Source organism: Perca flavescens, chromosome 3, assembly GCF_004354835.1.
Source record: "Perca flavescens isolate YP-PL-M2 chromosome 3, PFLA_1.0, whole genome shotgun sequence".
NCBI lineage: Eukaryota > Metazoa > Chordata > Actinopteri > Perciformes > Percidae > Perca > Perca flavescens.
This window is the reverse complement of record NC_041333.1, coordinates 10,053,128-10,073,317: the sequence shown is the minus strand read 5'-3', so window position 1 is coordinate 10,073,317 and position 20,190 is coordinate 10,053,128. Positions and strand designations below refer to the sequence as shown.

At 45.1% G+C, this 20,190-nt stretch overlaps 1 protein-coding gene across 5 annotated transcripts; it reads left to right on the top strand.

Moving 5' to 3' along the window:
- Window positions 1-2,729: 2,729 nt before the first annotated feature.
- bicra (BRD4 interacting chromatin remodeling complex associated protein) lies at window positions 2,730-19,811 on the top strand. Of its 5 annotated transcripts, none has more exons than XM_028573850.1 (15): window positions 2,730-2,801; window positions 5,449-5,494; window positions 5,598-5,643; window positions 6,197-6,262; window positions 6,505-8,577; window positions 8,766-8,954; window positions 10,932-11,579; window positions 13,103-13,289; window positions 13,388-13,485; window positions 14,542-14,682; window positions 14,792-14,841; window positions 14,937-15,085; window positions 15,177-15,271; window positions 15,380-15,482; window positions 16,524-19,811. In XM_028573850.1, exons 2-15 carry the CDS (start codon window positions 5,454-5,456, stop codon window positions 18,344-18,346), a joined length of 5,709 nt encoding a protein of 1,902 aa, XP_028429651.1. In that variant the 5' UTR covers window positions 2,730-2,801; window positions 5,449-5,453; the 3' UTR covers window positions 18,347-19,811. The 5 variants fall into 5 exon arrangements, with proteins under 5 accessions (XP_028429651.1, XP_028429650.1, XP_028429649.1 ...); XM_028573849.1 differs by having other exon boundaries at window positions 15,377-15,482; XM_028573848.1 differs by having other exon boundaries at window positions 15,362-15,482.
- Window positions 19,812-20,190: the final 379 nt, after the last annotated feature.

The window sequence follows — 20,190 nt, the reverse complement described above, 5'->3', positions numbered from 1 at the left end:
CAGGTTCTCTTCGTAAATGTTTGGTGAATGGACTTTTTTGTGTTTTTATTTATTTATTTTTATCTAAGAACAAAACATGACTGGGACAATAAAAACAATGCTGACAATGTTATCATCACATATAACATATCTAAAAGAAAAGCGTAACAGTAAGTAAACTATATAAAAAATAAGCTAAAATTACAGGGGACTATATGAAGCATATAAGAAAAATACATACACATAGCCTTTTAAAAGATAGTTAGCAGGTCAAATCCTGGGCAATGACTTCTTATAAGTTATAACAAAATGTGATCCTCCAAGTTTTGTAGTAGTTTTATGGCTTTAACATGTATTTTATTTTATTAATAAACCCAATGGAATTAGGCTTTCTGTTTTTCCACTTAGTACATACAGTATATGGATATGATGCTTTCCTATTACACATACTGTATTAATTACAGAAGATGGCTGTTAAGATTTCCCAAATAAAATAAGACATCTATTAAGCTGTATATGGTAATACTAGGTATTGTAATACGCGTACGTCCAAAATTGTTGTGAGAAAGGACAAGAAAAAAGGATATAGAGCCAAGTATAGTATGGATTTTGTTTCTTGTACATTGTGTTGATGGCTACTGTATTTTTATTTTTATATTTGTAGTTTATGCTTTGTTCTCATGGTTATTCTTATACTTTTATATTTTGTCTTTGAGTTGCCATTGAGATGCCTCCCCGCAATTTGAAAGGCTGCAGGGAGCTGAGTCAGTGACAGGGCTGACAACCCCAACCTTCCTGTTGTGAATTAAACTGTAATATTATTCAAGTTGTCCTATTAAGCTTATATATCATGTAATGATTATTTGGATAAGTAAATTATGTAAAGACAGTTGTAGAAGTAGACTACGTTGTCTTTATTTCCTCTCAGGAGGCTTATCAACTCTGAATTTATGGGACTTTGGGTTATTGTTTCTCAGCCCTGCTTAATAATCCATTATGATATATATAGGGAGATCATCTTACAACAGTTACGTTTTATGCACAAAATATGTAAAGAAGTCAAACAAAGTCAAAGGGGAGAACAAAATGTAGCCTCCTACAGCTGATCAGAAGTGTGATGACTGCAAAGCACCCGCTGGTTAAGGATATTTTGTTACATTGATTCATAATTGTGCTGTGATTCTTATGATAATCATGATATTTTTCAGTGTAGTTGAATATGTTTGTTGTAGGCCTACCGTTTCAGCTTAAGCATCATTGGGTTTTTTAAGGTCACAGCATACCCAATATATTGATGCCATAGGACCAAACATGATATTGTTGTATTTTATGTCAAATGGCCAAATACTTTCCTGCTCTGAAAGTGACCAGAAACTGTGACTGTAGTAGGTAGATTATGGAGGCCTTATACCAGATGACATGCATTGAGTCACCATCCAGCCTGAAAAGGAGACTTTTCCTGAACATATGATTTCATCGGGTGCTGATCGGCAAAACATTTCGAATACAGTTGGAGATGCAAAATCTTACACAAGTCATGCTGTCTATAAAAAGCTGCCTGTACTGACTTATCTGGCCAGCCTCTGTTGTTCAACACCCCAGTTTAAGCTTTGGATCAGGATGACTTTCTGCAGGCCGTGTGCAGTCTGTTATGGTTTTAAACACTATCATTAGCTTGACAGCCATTATGAGGAAAAGTCCCTAAATTTCCAATGTCCCAAACCTTGTCTAATTGGACAGTTTGTCCACAAAGACTTAACTGAGCAAACCTTTCGTCCTAAATGCTGGATATGTGCAAGTTTGTCCCCATGGCTTCTCAGAAACATATTTAATGTTCTCTTTGATGATAATGTCTTGACATTTTACCATTGATCAGGAAAACCAAACGAGGCGTGGCAGTTATAGGGCTGGGTACGAAACTCTGATACTTCACAGACCAAATTGCTTCCATATTATCGAGTATCTGACATATTGTCATTAAATACCAAATGTCAATACCTAAGGAGTTGATCTCATCAGTGTCAGTGAGCCAATAAGCATGCAGCATGCTTCTACCAAGATCTAATAATTTTGCTGATTGGCTGACTAACATTTCACGTCGTAGAGTCATGCAGGAAAAATATCGTATCGGTATCAAAATAATTTGAACGATAAATCTGTCTGAGATATTTTTTTTTAATCTCAGATACCATTCTATAAAAAACACACCAGACCAACTTTACTTAAAACAAATATTCAAATGAATGAAAAACTTTCTAAGAAAGTCAGCGGTGGAATGTATAAGTTTATTTACTCAAGTACTGTACTTCAGTACTTGGGTATTTTTTTTATTGTATGTTACTTTATAGGCTACTTCTACTCCGCTACATTTCAGAGAGAAATATTGGGCTTTACATTCTACAGAAACTGCAGAGCATGAGATTGTTGGTTGCAGGAAATATGTATAAAAGACAGGACATGTTGGAAGAAATGAAACTATTTGGATGACAGGAGCATAGGAAAGAACATATAGGCCTACTGGGGTGTGGTGAAAGTGGACAAGTCAGAAGCTGTTTGGTTAGCTTCATAATGAGGGGAATCTGACATACCGGACCATGGATTTATTATGACTGGACACTGTACGAGTTAAGTAACTCCAGAAGATGTCAGTAGTGCAACATTAAGGATACAAGCTACAGTTAAAACCCAAGGCAGAAGAAGTAGAAGATTTCACTCAGGCAAAACGGAAGTCTCCTGTTTCCTGCCTGTAGTTGGGTCCTGTACAGCAGCCCGTGCGAGGCTGTCCTGGAGACCCCGCGCTGCCTGCACCTCTATCGTCTCGGGTGAGTTTGTTACAATGTAGAGATTTCTCTATTAATCCAAATAACTGTAACAAAGCTGCAATATTCGCGCACTGCAGCGATGCCGAAAACTGCACCGCTATCGCGACCGAAACGCCACGTTGCTGCACGTCCCGGCAAACATAGCCATTTTCCACCGAATTCCCAAGCATACCCCCTCATCCAAGACTATTCCAACATTTACTCATATTTTGCTTGCAAGGAGAGAGATAGCTCGCTACGCAATTGCGTTTACACTTCTAAGCAAACAGTACTGTTGCGTTTCGGCTGAATCGAGGTGCCGCTGTGCAATACGAGTGTTAAAATTGTGTCACTCGGTGGTTTGTTTTGAATGTCAAAGGCTCAAGCTAGCTGTGCGTCTGAATATTGTTGATAGCTGGGTTGGCTTAGCAGGCTAGCTAGCTAGGCTAACGAAATGCAACCCAGATGCATCAAAATGCTGGAAATGGAGGTGAAACAGGGTTTTGAAATTGAACGTTTAATCAAAGTAGAGTCTTAAGTCAGTCGCGTAGTCGTTATATACTGCGTATTGTAACGAATCGGCAAAATATGCATGCAAACGCTTTTTGAAAACACTAGCTAGCATGTAGCAAGCCGCTTGCAGTATCCATTCATATCCTGCGCACTGACTGCTCTGACCGAGTAATGGCTACAATCCACTGCCTTTTTAGAGCGGCAACTGGGGATGCGCCCCCTCATAACCACGGTTATGTTTGGGCATGTTGTTGTCTTGGTTTAGCTGGGAGTGTTATGCCCAGTTGTTAAGACTTGGTGTTTAATAAAGCGAGAGCCCGCACTCTAAATATTTTCAGGCTGTGTGAAAACCGCGCGTTTTCAGTTTGTTGTCTATTGCCAGCCGCTGTTTTCTCAGTGGTAGCAAACATAACTGCTGCTTGATCTCTTGAGTTCATAACAGCAGGTTTGTTTAGGTTTTCTTGTTGTTATTTTTGAGTGTATGTATACAAAGAAATACATGTTAACTTACAACTGATGATAAAGATGGTCTTGGGTGTTAAATCTGAACTCATATCTTACTCCAACTATTATAGTGTTCATGTATAGTTGCATAGTTGCCTCTTTTCCTTGCTTAATTCTCACAAGACATACTGCAAGCTCCAGAGATGTGTGACAGCAGTAGGCCCTACGTGATGTAATGCTTTGAGTCATTATTACTCATCTTTTGAATGTGAAAAACACAGTTGTGGATTTAAAAAATATATAGTTGTAGGCTTACAGCAGTTTTGGTACAAAGTGAAGAGTACAAATAAACAAAATATAAACTAGGGATGTTTCGATCCGATACTGACATCAGATATTGGGCTGATACCGACTCAAATAGCTAGGTCGGGTATATCGGTGACAATGGGACCGAGCTATTCAATTCTATGTTTGTATACTGGAATTTTAATTCCTTCTTAAGTTTTGAACAATTTGTTGCTAAATTATAATTCCTGTTCATTTTGAAAAAATAGCAAGTTTCTGGTGCACAAGTAATTATTTAAATAATAAATTACAATTCCGTACATTTATATCTATATATTTATTTGTTACATTTTGTTTTACAAATTTAGGAAAGTGTGAATGTGTAAGGCAACATTGCCTGATGTTACCTTAGACATATAAGAATTATCCCAGTCACTTCCACACACTGAAGCTTATTAATTAAACACTGGTATCGGATCGGTACTTGGTATCAGCTAATTACTATTACTATCTAAGAGTAATTAAGAAGCTTAATTAAAAGTTATTTCGAACATAATATCGTCTTCTGTGGTAGTTTGGGTGTTTTTTGTAGTTATAGTACATAGGGCAACCACTAATGATTATTTTCATTGTCGATTATTTTCTCGATTAGTTGTTTGGTCTATAAAATATCAGAAAATTGTGGGAAAAAAATATCAATCAGTGTTTTCCAAAGCCCAAGATGACGTCCTCAAATGTCTTGTTTTGTCCACAACTCAAAGATATTCAGTTTACTGTCACCGAGGAGAGAGCAAACTAGAACATATTCACATTTAATATGCTGGAATCAGAGATTGTTTTACTTTTTATTTTATTTTTTATTTTCATAAAACATGACTCAAACCAATTAATCGATTATCAAAATAGTTGGCCATTAATTTAATAGTTGACAGTTAGTCGATTCATCTTTGTAGCTCTATTAGTACAAGAGCAGTATAGCATCAACATAGCAACAGAAAGAGAACCATCCATGCTAAAATAATAATAATGATGATATTGTGTAGAACTTCACTTGAAGAATCCAACAAATGTCATTTTAATTCTTGACTATAAAATGATTGTTGATCATGTATAACCATGTGACATCCCTCCTTGTCACACTGAGACAGAGGAGCATTTGCAGTTTTTTAGTTTTCCATTATCAGATGTGGGTAATTCCTTTCTAAATCAGCACCTCACTGTCCCACTAAATAACTAAATATGGAGCTAGCTAGAATAGCACACAACAAAGTGTTATAGTATATATATAATTGTAATATGATAGAAATAGAACTGTGAATATATAGTTAGAAATATTCATTCCGGGAATATTTTTTTTTTTAAGAAGTATTGATAATGAAAACAAATTGTCAATGGACTTTAAAACCTTTTTTTTAATCCTCAACAGTTGTCATGGATGATGAAGATGGCAGGTGCCTTCTAGATGTAATTTGGTAAGTTGTTGTGTGATGCAGTGCAAGATCAGTTTTATATTTAACAGTCGTTAACTCCTTCGTCGTGTCTTACCGTTGTGAATCGCATTGTTTTCTCCTGCAGTGACCCGGAAGCTCTCAATGACTTTCTTCATGGATCTGAGACCCATGTGAGTATGAGAGAGAGAGAGGAAAAAAAACTGAACAAAGACACGTTAGGCTTGTGATTTATAGGTTCATAAAATGGGTTTGTAATTGTGATGAGGAGTCTTAATTGTGTGCATTTTAGTTGGGGCTCGCATGTCTTTGTATTTAAGTCACTTTCGGGATTACATGATGCACCCTGAAACCCACTTCCCTCACTGCCTTTTTCATTTATTCTTTTTGTTACTGCTTCCTCGGCTTAATGGTTGTCTTTGCCTTTTGATTGCACCATTTATGGTTTCAGCCTGCCTTCCCTTTTTTTATAAGGCTACTTCACAAAATGAGAAATGCTGATACTAACGCTTCCCAACTCTGTGTTATTCCTTTCATTTTGCCTTTCTGTCACTTATCTTTTCACTGGTTCTTTACAATCTGGGTTCTCTGGACCGTTTTCTGTCCTTTCCTTGCCCTCCTCCTCTGTTTGATGGTCTGTATGTTTCTCTGTCCTGGTGGCTTTTGCCTGCTGGTTTGGGTGCCTTTGGTTTCTGTCTGTCCTATCCTGGGTGGGTGTGTCTGTAGTTGGACACTGACGACCTATTGGATGGTTCGAGTGACCCCTCCAGCTCGTTCTTCTCTACCACTGGGGTGAGTAAAATCCCCCAATCCTCCTCCTTCTGTTTTCTATCCATCTGTGTAGCATGCATCTCCAAATACCCTCCCTTTCCACTAACATATCTACACTTTACAAGCTTTGATTTGCAAGAGGTTTTTTGTGGGGGTTTCATGTCAGCATTTCTGTGTTGACTCAGGTACACTTCTCACCATCACATCTAGCCATCAAATTCATCCGTCACCTGGTTTCACTTCTTTCCTACTTTCCTTTTAAGGGCCATGTTCCAGAGGTCCAGCCTGCAGTCCAGCTGTCGGCCAATGAGCCGGCCGGCCTACCCAGAGTCAGTGTTGACCTGGACTTCCTGGAGGATGATGACATCCTGGGAGGATCCCCAGGTGGTGAAGGTGGGAGCAATGGCATTGGGACAAATCACGAGCCATGTGACATCCTGCAGCAGAGCTTGGCTGAAGCAAACATCACCGAGCAAAGCTTACAGGAGGCAGAGGCTGAGCTGGACCTGGGCTCCTTTGGAATTCCAGGCCTTACGCAGGTGGTACAGACACTGCCTGATCCCAGCCTCTCTGGGGCTGGAGGCGCTGCTGTTGGTGTAGGCATAGGTGTTGGGGGAGCAGCAGCAATTTTCCCTGGGTCAGGCCCAAGCACCACTGCTACGCCTCCCAATGCCGCATCTGACATGCTGGGGTCAGTGCTTGCTCAGCAGGGCCTTCAACTCCAGTCCCAGGTGATGAACAAGGCCATTAGTGTTCAGCCATTTATGCAGCCTGTGGGCCTGGGAAATGTGACACTTCAGCCCATTTCAAGTCTCCAAGCTCTTCCTAATGGGAGTCAGTCTGGACATTTGGGTATCGGACAGATTCAGGTTGTGGGTCAGCCTACAGTCATGACTATCAATCAGTCTGGGCAACCAATCCTAGCTAAGGCCATGGGTGGTTACCAGCTGCACCAGTCTGGGCCAGATGTATCAGGTGCTGGTTCTCAGGTGGGGCTTGGAGGCTCAGGGGGTGGACTTCTGATCCAAGGTAACAAGGCCACTTTGGGATCTCCAGCTTTAAATGGACCGGCTGTTTGTGTCAGCAGCACAAACAGCAGCAGCGGCGGCACAATGACTCCTGCTGGGCTTGTGGGCTTTGGCAGCACCACTCTAAGTTCAGGAATTGGACACCAGACGCAAACCCAAGGCCAAATCATGCAGAACGTGATCATCCAGCGCACACCAACACCTATTCAGCCTAAACCCCCTCAGGGGGGAGCCATCCAACCGAAACTTTTCAAACAGCAACAGCAGCAGCAGCTGCCACAAACAGCACCCCAACCGCTGCAAAACGATGCCCACAAGGCTCTAGGTCTGCAGCAAATTCCAGTTTCTGCTGCTCAGAATGTAGCCTTCCTGACAGGAAAGCCAGGTTCTAACGTTGTCCTGACTACTCAGGCCTCAACACAAGGCCCTCAGTTTCAACAAACCCTGTTCAAGCAACAAGCGGGACAACCATCGGGCAAGCCTCTTAGTGTACACTTGTTAAACCAACAGGGCAGCATCGTTATTCCCTCTCAGACAGTTCTGCAAGGTCAGAACCACCAGTTTCTCCTGCCACAACTGCAAGCAGGTGGGCAGATCCTGACCCAGCACCCTGGGGGGCACATCATAACTAGTCAGGGTCCTGGTGGACAGCTCATTGCAAACCAGATTTTGACTGCAAACCAGAACATCAACCTGGGCCAGGTGTTGACTTCACAGGGCCACCCCGGGGCTGCCCACATCCTCTCTGGATCTATCCAGCTCCAGCCTGGCCAGATGGGCACGCCCACCCTCTTTCAGATGCCCGTCTCGTTGGCCCAGAGTCAAAGCCAGACACAGACCCACACTGTCTCAGGTCATGCCCAGACAGTCATACAGGGCATGCCCATCCAGAACTCCCTGACCATGCTCAGTCAGGTGGAGGGGCTGAGCCCCGCAGTCAGCCTTCAGCCAGCCCTGCAGCCTCAGCCGGGCGGAGTCCCCAGCAGCACAGGAGCAGCGACCATGGCTCCGGGCCAGCCCGGAGAGTGTGTTACTGTGCTGGGTAGCTCCACGGACCAGGCTGCTCATCCCACCCAGCAGCATGCAACGCAATCCTCTATCCTCGCCATGCAAACGGCATCCTCTGTGTCCACGGCTACCACGGTACCCTCCTCTTCTCCGTCCATGTCTGTGCCCACCTCGTCCTCTGTCACAGCAGTGGGGCTGGTCCCCCATCAGGCTCAGCACAGTCCAGGGAGGTTACTGTTCACCAACCAGGGCTCCAGTATGATCCTGAGCCAGGAGTCTCTGCAGATGTTCCTGCAACAGGTCAGTGTTCCACTCTTTGCATGTGTGCTTTAATGGTGTACAGTTTAACATTGTCTTAAAAAAATAACGTGCACGGAGTGTTTCCTTGGTCTGACCCTCTTTGGTTTACTATTTTACTCCCCCCTTCCCTCCAATCCCCCTCCTTCTTTCCCTCCCTCGTCCTGAAATGGTAAATGTACTCCTATCAGGAGCAGCACCACCAAACAGAGAATGAGTCCACCCCCTCTGCTGGCGTTCCAGCGTCTGTAATCGTCAGCAGCAACAGCGTCACTGCTCCGGCCCCCTCTGTCCATGACAGCCAATTAACTGACTCTTGGGTGGGTCAGAGCCACAGCCCTTCCCCTGGCCCCTCCCACATGGCAGCAGTGGTAAAGCAGGTAGAAATGCCCCTTTATGTTAAGCCCCGCCCACTTGTTGCTGCTGCTCCCGCCACAATGTTAGGGCATCTTACCTTTCCCTGGCATCGCTCTGTCCTTCTCTTCTGCATTAGTCATTGCTTCCATGGCTCTCACAGTTGCTATGCAATTCCTAAGCTCAAAAATGTCTCGCTTGCAGCTTCTGTGTGTTTCTAACACCGCTCTGTTATATGTAAAGGCATGGTCATTCCAATTTTCCACATGTATTGTGTGTCAGTCTCTGTTTTTTTTCGACATATAGCTGTGTGCACCTATAGAATGTGGAACTGTCAATCAAATTCCAGTTCTTCTTTTTAACTGAAATTGTTAAACTAATTTTGGTGTGTTTTTCATCCATTCTACTTTATGCATTTTGTAACCGAACACAAAAACCATGCTCATGCTTTGAATAGTAGAGCTCCCAAGGTGCCAAGTGCAACTCCTTCACCTCTCTACTAACACTCTGCTCAGTCAGAATCAGTCAGCTCACCTTCATCTGTTGCATTACTGACCAATGACTGATCAATCAACCACACCTCTCAACCCCGCACTCATCAATTAGACTCTCATGTGCTCACAGTGCCACTCCCCCTTGTGACCTCTAGTCGGACCAGTGTTGTACCCCCAAAAGATAATTCACGCTCCCTTGCCCCCAGTCCCTGAAGTCTTCAGATCAGCATCACAGGCCCGCAGATCTCTTGACTTCTTGCTTTTGTCAACTGTTTTTCTTTTTTGGCTCGCCAACTGATCACCGCTCCCCTTTTATGTGTAATCCTCCTCAAACGCTAGAAGAAAAAAAATCAGTGGGCTTTTACTACTTTAAGTTCAGCAACTACTAGATGTTAAAGTCTAACCCTTTGCTTTTGTATTGTTTGGTGTCGTTTTACCCACGTTTGTGTGATTTTCTATTGGGGGTTGGGCGATAATTCCATTTATTGATTTTCAGTGGAATTGTGGTAATATTGATCATGTGTTACCATTTTACCGTTGTGCAAAATCAACAATTTGAAGCAAAGTATGATTACACCCCAATAATAAGTTATTGATGGGTTTGTTTTACATGTGTCAAGAGTTATGTCTTACGAAATGCTTAACAATGGAGTGTTTAGTCATCGTATTAAACATCATTTTAGGAATTTAACATATAATCATGCAAAATATATTTTGATTCCTGTTAAGATTCTGATTTTGCGCCATATCGCCCATCCCTATTAAAGGACAAATCCGGCGCAAAATGAACCTAGGGGTTAATAACTCATGTGTACCGAGTCGACTGTTCTCTGGGATATGTTTTCATGCTAATCGGATGTGACCAGTTTTAGCACAAACCGCTAATTAGCTTACAACGCTAGTTGTCGGGGCCACGCGAAAGTAAAAAGAAATCGCTATTTCAATACCACTAACAAGGCTCGAAATAGCACCACACTTCGAACGCCGTGTAACCAGTAATCTAGTTCAAGCACAGCGTTTGTTGTTTGACTGGTCGTGACTGTCTCGCCCGCCTGTATACGTCTTTATAAACTATCTTCTTAATAAACGTATAGGTTTACATGTAAGGACCCTCATTATGCTATTGTGGAAGTGTGGTGCTATTTTGAGCCTTGTTAGTGGTATAGAAATAGCAATTTCTTTTTTTACTGTACCAGTGCCCCGACGAGTAGATTTACAAGCTAATTAGCGGTTCACGCTAAAACTGGTCACATTCGATTAGCATGAAAACATATCCCAGAGAACAGTCAACTCGGCACACATGCGTTATTAACCCCTAGGTTAATTTTGTGCCGGATTTATCCTTTAAGTATCTAGTGAAATGTTGAACCATGTACTATTAATCATATTTACTATATACTGTGTGCATGCAGAACTTGGGAGTGTGTGATTTTTGCGCTTGATCTTCTGATTTTCTCCTGTGCTAAAAGACTGCATTCTTGAACTAAACAAGTAATTCCACTTCTTCAGGTGCCCTCCAGTGGACATCAGCACTCCCTGATCCAGGGCATGTCCCCCTCCCCGGCCTTGTCCACTCACGCCTCGGCGCCCCCAGTGGCGGTCAGCCCGCAGCCTTCCCACTCTCCTCTCACTCTGAGCCAGCACATCCAGTCGCCGCACCATCAGCAGCAGTCGCGTCCTCCCTCCCAGCCTCAGCCACAGTCCCAAACGCCCTCCCGCTCGTGCACCCCCTCCTCTCACCCCCAGCTCTTTATTGTCCACAACCAGATGGCGGAGTCCCCCCAGCCGGCTCCGCAGGGCCAGCCGCAGCACACACAGCCCCAGCACACACACATTCAGGTTCAGCTGCAGCTGCAGCCGCAGCTGCAGCCTCAGCCGCGGCCGGCCTCTCAGCCCGCCCCTTATCAACAAGATATGCCTCCGCTGTCCCAGTCACCCAAGCCGCCTCCTCCTCCTGCGCCGCCCGCACCACACCAGTTCACCGCTCCTCCTGTCAGCACTTCTGCCGCTGCTGTAGTCAAAGCCCAGGTTCCAATCCCGGGCCTGACAGCAGAGCACCAGCACCACCTGCAACTAGTCGCTGCGCAGATTCAGACGCTGTCGGCCATCAGCCAGCCCTCGCCTCAGCAGAAACAGCTGCTGGACAAGCTACACCAGGTATTGTCCCAGTTCATGAAAACTTGTTATGGAATATGCACGCAATGAGCGGTCTCGCCGGTAAAATAGTCTTGTGTATTTTGACTTCCCTGCTTTTTCACCCTGCTGTATTTCAGCAGTTGATTAATCTCTGCTATATGCTAGTAAATGTGCGCGGTAGTGCCGCAACTAACGATGACTCTTCTTTGTCGATTAACCTGTCGATCATTTACTCGATTAAGCGTTTAGCTGTTTGGTTTTTAAAATGGCCGAAAATGGTGAGAAATGTGGATCAGTGTTTCCCAAAAGCCCAAGATGATGTCCTTAAATGTCTTGTTTTGTCCCCAACTCAAAGCTATTCAGTTTACTGCCACAGAGGAGAGAAGAAACTAGAAAATGGTCACATTTAACAAGCTGGAATCAGAGAATTTTAACTTTTCTTTCATTCAAAAATTACTCCAATCAAGAATCAAAATAGTTGGTGATTAATTTAATTGTTTCCAACTAATGGATTTAGCTTTGCAGCTCTAGTGCGCAGTAGAAATATGAGCTGGTTTGCAACATTCAGAACAACATAAACTGTACAGTGTGTTTTATCTAATACAGCTCGTACTGTTGTAGAATGTAATACATGCAATGCATATATGTGGCTTTGTGTATTTTCCACCATTCAAATGAGTTTCTTTATATTGCAAAGAGGGCAAAAACGTCCCATAAATTACTACTTGCAATAGGATAGTATACCTGATATGTTTTCCTACTCTTACGGCGATCAGATAAGATACGCGTTTATTGTTCCCAAACGGGGACACTCGGATGTTGTTGCACCGGTACGACAGAAACAGCAGAGATAAATTCAGAAGTATAGAAAGAAAAATAAATATATTAATATTGAGATGAACATAAACTAAAATGGAATAGAATAAAAAACAAACTATAAACCATGTAAAGCATTTGGAGATAGGTGACGTGATTAATAGCAGCAGATATACTGCAATATAATATTAATATAACAGAATATATTGCAATGGTCAATGAAACATATTAACATAGTATAATAGAAAGAATGGGTGAGATGTAGGCCATCTAATTGCGATTTTCCTGCCAGATATTGCGATTACGATTCAGTTTGTGTTTTATCTAAATATTAAACCTTCTACAATCATGTTAAATCAAGCAATACAAAATAATTGAAAGAGCCACTGAAAATAAGACATTTCTGTAAACAGTCTGTGATATGTAACATTATTCCATCATTTATCTTATGAAAAATCAGTAGACATGATAATGAAAAGAGGAATAAAAAAAAAAGTTAAAATAAATGTTACGCCAAACATTCAACTAAATAATTCACATTTGATTAATCGCGGTCTTCGCGATTAGCTAATCGGTGAATCGTTCAGCCCCAGTGCGCATCATTTCCAGCTGATGATAGGCTTGATCGACTTACCAGTACAAAGCAGGAGAGACGGATAGGCTTTAGGAAACCAAACTGGGTCATCCAGGATTTTCCTTTGTACCAAACTGTCCCGATGTGTTTCCAGGTGCAGCAGAGCATCGTGCTGCAGGCCAAGCAGGCTGCTCAGCCTCAAGCCGCCGGTCCCTTCAGCTCCCAGCAAGATGTGCCTCTTGATAAAGTGGCGGTTGCGTCATCGGCCAGCGCTGGTCCGCCTGCTCAGCTTCCCCCAGTGCTGCAGCAGATGTCGGTGCTCGTCAAAACTCCTGCTACAGGTTAGACACAGTTGATCCCCAGCGAGGCCTAACGGCAGGACCCTGTGCACACCTTGAAGTGTTTCCCTTTTTTAATGGTTTGTTTCCTCTTATTTTAGCATCAAGTGACTTACAGGTATTCTCAGGAGCCCAAGGGCCAGCTGGAGCAATGGTGAATCAGACTGTCACTCCTGCCAGCCTTACCCAGCCTGCACAGGTACAAATCACATCTCGAAGCCAATTCCTTTCTAGGACATGCATGGTGGTAGGGCTGGGCGATATGGAGAAAACCAAATATCACGATATTTTTTACCAAATACCTCGATATCGATATCTCAATGATATTGTAGTGTTGACTATTGATGCTTTCACAAAATATTTACACAATGAGATTTTTGATGAATAATCATCAGTAATGTGGATATAATGTATCCTTGTGAGACCGTCCTGATCTCGCAAGCTCCAGTTTTCCGCTCGCAGATCAGTCTGGCATCTTGAGATAGAGAAAATTTAGAGCCGTTCGCCAAACGACCGACCATTCGGCGTTGGGTTTTGATAGGCGGGTTTAGGTGTGATGCAACGAGAAGCGACTGTTCCGTCTAAACAACATGGAAGCTTCCTCGGATGAGGTGAGCGTAGCCATCACGCCAGTTTTATCCGAATTAGAAAGTATTCCTTCATTGAAAGAAGAGCAAAAAACGGCACTGGAGGCTTTTCTCGGAGGAAAAGATGTTTTTGCTCTTCTCCCGACTGGTTTTGGCAAAAGTTTGATCTGATTGGTTGAGTTGGCCCGTCTATCACCAACATAGGTGGTGATAGACAGATGGTTTATCCAATCAGCTAACCAGTATTTTCACCCCTTCCCAAAAGTTCTCCAAGGATAGTTCCCAGATGGATATGCCGAGCAAATGCAAATGCTGGCGGAGTCAGGTTAGATATAATGACTAAGCGGGTAAAGGCAAATAATAGAACAGTTACAGTCTGGTAAGTTCAGAAAATGACATCACTTTACTGTAATGCAGCCTTTAAAACCAGGAAAAAACAACACTTATGCCATATTACGATATCTAAAATCTAAGATTATATCTTGTCTCATATCACGATATCGATATAATATCGATATATTGCCCGGCTCTACGTGGTGGTCATTGTGCATTGTGTGCTAGCTGTTTTACAATCTCCCACCATTCAATACGGAATTTAAAAATGTTTATAGAAATGTGTACTTGCGTGTATTTCGTCAGTGTCTAACCCTCCTGCTTTTCCCCTGCAGGTTCAGCCAAAGCCAGGGGTGATCAGCTCAGTGGGAGGGATGACTCTGGGGAAAGGTGGGATGCAGATACAGGTGTTGGGTACTAGTCTTACTCAAATGCCTGCTCCACAGCCCCCAGCTCCAGCTCCAGTGCAAACTCAGGTAAAGGATTGTCATTGCATGTTAGCAAGGTCCTAAGAAAACTGCCTCCCACTTTTAAGCTTCAGCCTGAAGGTGTAATCTCTTTGTTTAACGTTTGCTCACGTCACAGACAACAACAATGAAGATGCCTTTCAGTGCAGAGCCCAGCAAAGAAGCCAGGTGTGTGCCGCGAATGCATTTTTATTGGCTAACATCACCCTGTCTCGCAACGCAGTTTTTGTAAACTGTATTTCTTCATACACGCCTCACTGCAGGATGCTGGAACAGCTGAGGAAGCAGCAGGGTTCAGTGCTTCACCCAAACTACAGTGCTCCTTTCTGCTCTTTTGAGGACACGATGCACAGACTGCTGCCTTACCATCTCTACCAGGGAACTGCCAACTCCTCTCAAGACTATCAGAAAGGTAACGCACTCCATAGCTTCCAGTGCAACAGTTTGGTACCATATTTTCCCTATGTCACAATCTTCATGAACACGTTGTTTCTCTCGCACAGTGGATGATGAATTTGAGACGGTCTCCTGCCATCTCCTCAAAAGGACCCAGGCAATGCTGGATAAGTATCGCCACCTGCTCTTTGCAGAGTCAAAAGTAAGTTTATAAACCAGCCTTCTCACCATACGCGTTCCTGTCTCGTTCTTTGTCCTGAATTGATATTGAACCGATGTTTTTTTTTTTTTTGCGTTTAAACCTGAGCAGAGACTGGGCCCCTCGGCAGAGATGGTGATGATCGACCGGATGTTCATTCAGGAGGAGAAGATCGCGTTGAGCCAGGACAGGATTTTGGCCAAGGAGAGACCAGGTACCCTAGCACAGTTTGTGGCCATACGTTGGTTTTGTGTAGGGTTGGGTACCGAAATCCGGCGCCAATATTGGGTATGGTTCTTAAACGTCCGACGGACCGAATAGCAACGCAGATTTCTTTGACTAATGTCGGTGCCGCTTAAATGCCTGTGCTGTCTTCTGATGCTCCAAAATGGACGTTGGAGGCAACAGAAGCATCACTGCATGTGACTCTAGTTAAAGGACAATTCAGGCACAAAATGAACCTAGGGGTTAATAACATATATACCGAGTCGACCGTTCTATGGGATATGTTTTCATGCTAATCGAATGGGTCTCCAGCTTGAAACAAGCTAGCGCAAACCGGTGATTAGCTGCTAACGCTACCTTTCAGGGAAGAGGGTAAATCGCTATACCTACACCACTAACCAGGCTCAAAATAGCTCCACACTTCCACGGTAGCATCATGAGCGTCCCCACATGTAAACCGAAGCATTGAGAACTTTGTAAGTGTACAGACGGTTTATTGAAAAGACAGATTATGAAGACGGTAGCGTTCATGTTTACATGCGGGCGCCATCTTGGAAAACAGTCCTGACCAGTCGAACGACGAACGCCGTGCAACCAGTAACACAGCTCAAGCACAGCGTTGGTGGTAGAAATGGCGACTTACCCTTTGCCCCGAAAGTTAGCGTTAGCAGCTAAGCACCGGTTTGTGATAGTTAGTTTCAAGCTAGAGACCCATTCGATTAGCATGAAAACATGTCCCAGAGAACGGTCGACTGGGTACACATGTCATTAACCCCTAGGTTCATTTGGCGCCGGAATTGTCCTTTCACACTACACTTGGCTTACTATGGCCTTAGCAATGAACAAGCCATTCTGTAATGTCACCAACTGTTAAATGTGCCTCTCTCTTTTTTGTTGTTGTTGTAAGTGTCGGTTCAGGCACCGTTTAGCACCGGTATCGGTATAAGAGATACCCAACCCTTGTTTTGTGGTTGTCTCGATCTAAATTCGGTGTATGCTAACGATATGAATTCTGTTTGTTTCATTGCAGAGGAGTTTGTGGCAAATGCGCGCATGTTGGAGAGTGTGGTTTCATCCCAACAGAAAGCCCCTCCTGCCGAGCCCACGTCAGCGAGTGGAGGCGTAGCCGCTGCTGTCCCTGCTCCGGCGCCTGCAGCTCCGGCCCCAGCCCCTCTCCCAAACCTCGCCCCGAACCCTCCTCCTCCTCCTCCTCCTCCTCCTGCTCCTGCTCCCATCCCGTCCCCATCTCCTGCTTCAGCTCCGGTCCCTGCTCCGGCTTCAGCTCCGGCGCCTCCTCCCGCGCCCGCCCCCACCGCCACCCCTTTCCCCCCTACCAAACTGGTAATAAAGCACGGCGGCGGCGGAGCCTCTGTGTCCTGGTCCAGCGGCGGGCCCCCGCCTCCGGCGGCGGCGGGCAGGCTGGCCGAACCCGCCGGCCAGAGCTCCTCCTTCAGCCGCGCTCCGGCGGCGTCGCCCGACGACGACGACGCCCTCCCGCAGAGAACCAGCAAGCCGCCGATGAAGACCTACGAGGCTCGCCGGAGAATTGGCCTGAAGCTGAAGATCAAGCAGGACCAGACGGGCTTCAGCAAGGTGGTCCACAACACTGCCTTAGACCCCGTGCACACACCTCAGCCCCCGCAGAGTGGCCAGTCCACACCCCAGCCCCAGACTCAGCCCCAGGGCCAAGCTGCTCTACTGCACCCAAAGCCCCGCCCCCTGTCAACGCCCCCTCCCACAGTAATCAGAACTCAGTCTCCCGTATGCACTGCTTCCTCTGCCTCATTGGTCACCACAGCAACCGCTCAGTCTAACCCGCCACTGAGAGGTAACGTTCCCCCCAACGCAGCCCCATGTTCCTCTACCTCTTCCTCCCACACTTGGTCGTCGTTGTCCTCCTCCTCTTCTTCCTCCTCTTCCACTCAAGTGAATGGGTCGTTGGATCACCACGACGGGGGCGGGGTCAAACACAATTCTGCCTCCACTGCCACGCCCTCGCAGACGACGTGCCGTCTCCCCCTTCGGAAAACCTACCGGGAGAACATTAGTCCCCGGGTCAGACCCGGTGTCCCAGGGGGAGGGGACGAAAGTTTGTCCTACCCGAGGCCCACGCCGTCACCCCCGCAGCACGAGGCCTCATCCCCCCCCTCAGAGCGGACAGTTATAGCTAGCGTGAAGGTGGAGAAACGAGGCCGGGACGCCTCGCACGCTCACACGGAGCCGGGCCACGAAACGGGCCGTTTAAGGAGTGCAATGCAGGGGCTGGACGAGATGGACGAGGTGTTCACCCGTGGTATCAAAACCACACCGCACCACCATCACCCGCAGCTCCCCGACCGGGAGGGGGCCAGGGAGCGAGGGGAGGAGCGCCCAGACCAAGAGACAGATGTAAGTAAATACAAGAGGGCGAGTGGGAAAAACAGACATAGGGCCGGCGGGACGTTCAGAATGGACCAGCATGCCCCGGGGCCTCCCTCCCCAGAGTCCTCCTTCACGCGAGACTCTTTGCTTCCTGCCAAACGCTGCAAGTCGGACTCCCCCGACATGGACAACGCCAGCTTCTCCAGCGGCAGCCCCCCCGACGACTCTCTGAACGAGCACCTGCAGTGTGCCATCGACAGCATCCTGAACCTGCAGCAGGAGCCCTCCGCCCGCGGCCACCACCTTAAAGGGGGCCACAGCAGGTCCCAGCAACACCAAAGCCAGCGCCCCGGGGGCTCGGCAGCCTCATCCCACAGACCCTCAGTACCACCACCCTCCTCTGCCTCCGCGTCCTCCTCCCTGGCCCAGCACCCTCAGGTCGGTGGCCGTGGCCACAATGGCAGCCTGGTGTCCCAGACTCAAAGCAGATAACAGCCCCTCAGCCCCAGGCCAGACTGACAAGGGGGAGCGACTGATAGACAGACGTGGAGGCAGGGGAAGGAGTGGGTGGGGGGGTGGTGGGGCACTGTGAAAACAGTATCACTGTACTACTCTGTCAAGCTGTGTTGGCTTTGTTTGTCCATTTGAATTGTCCAGACATTTCTTTGTCATTTACAGCTCGAGGTAGAGCCATGATGAAATAATAAGAGAAGGGTGGTCAACGGTAAAGCTGTGTTTATGAACTGCAGACTTGAAGACGCCTGGCGTTTTTGTATGCGTTCCCTCAGCCACGCTCGATTAACAAGATTGTCAGTAATTGTCAGAGGATGTTCTCGTTTTCTTTCTTCCTTTTTCTCTTTGGGCTCTTTTCTTTTCTCTCATTCTCATTTAGTATTCCTACATTCCTTTCATGTGGCCTGGGCACCAGTCTCTTATCCACAGCGGTTCATCTGCTGGTTTAAACGGTGTCTCAATGAGCATCAGGCAGCTCATTTAAACAGTTAAGAAGTCAACAACGTTTGTTTTATTTTTATTTTTTTTATAACTTGGCTACCTACAGCTGAGAGACAGAAGGGAATACGACCAGGTTCATACTGCAAAACGGCATAATACACAGTGTCTGCCCTTACCAACCAAATGGGATTCTCTTGTCACAAAGATAGTGCTGCCCTACAGATGCAAACAGCACACGCTAAATTGACCCAGCCACCTCTTTATCAAGAATCCATTTCCGTAGTTAGACTGCTCACAAGGCAACTATTCTTTGTCTGTTAAAAATCAATTAGCCGCAACCTCCATCATACCTGCATTTCATATCGCATGCATTTTTTAAAGTAAAACGTGTCGAGAAAATCATTTTTTTTTTTGAAAAGTTGTGAATTTGTTTTCCTTTTTGACTTCTCTTGGGTACTGCCGTACTGTGCTGTCAAGATGTAAATGAAATGTTGTAAGGAAATTCAGTTCTTCTCTGCTTCGAATGCTGATGACGATTTTCCAGGTTCTTGTTTTTAGACCACACAGACACACACACACACACACACACACACACAGACAGAGAGAGATACACACCTGTCCCCCTGTTGCTTTTGTTGCCAGGTTAGGACTTTATGCTTTCAGTCAGCAGGGGGCAGGCCAGTTTTAACTGTTGATTTTCTATGTTCTCAGTTTGTTTCATCTTTCTGCCATTGTATCCCTGCCTCCCATCTTTTTGTTTTTTTCATCTGTGTCTTTTTATTATTTTTTTTTTAAGCCTGGTGGACAATTCAAACACAAACGCAGCACAAGCATTGAAATGGAAAAAAAGGAACAATAATAATGTACAAAAAGACCGTAAGAGAATTTGAAGTATAGTATTACAGATTAATTTTGTATTGTATTTATTGTGTATAATGACACTTTTTAAAAAGAAATGTACATTTAGTAAAACTGTAAATTAAACCGTGCTTCTTTTATGAAACATTGCAGGTCCTCTAGTCATTTTATCTAGCTTCAGGGTTACATTCTTTTGAATGACTAATGACGACGAGGAGTGCCGTGTGATGGGGATGTGGATGGGTGTGTTTTCTAACAGACGGCCAGCAGGCGGAGCGTGCAAGTGGAAAAGTAGGGCTGGTTTGTGTGCTTCATCGCCTGAAGGTTCAGAGTTTTGGGAGGAGCAAGAGAGGTTAGACTGATGGGGGGGGTGGTGAATAGTGTCACATCTTTTAGACGTATGACATGTTACAGTAGGTCTGGTAGGAAAAAACCCAAATGAAAATCATAGAGGAGTTTGTGTCTACAGCTGGAGAGCTGCATCTCAAGGTTGTTATCGTTCAAAATATGCATAAGAACACTTG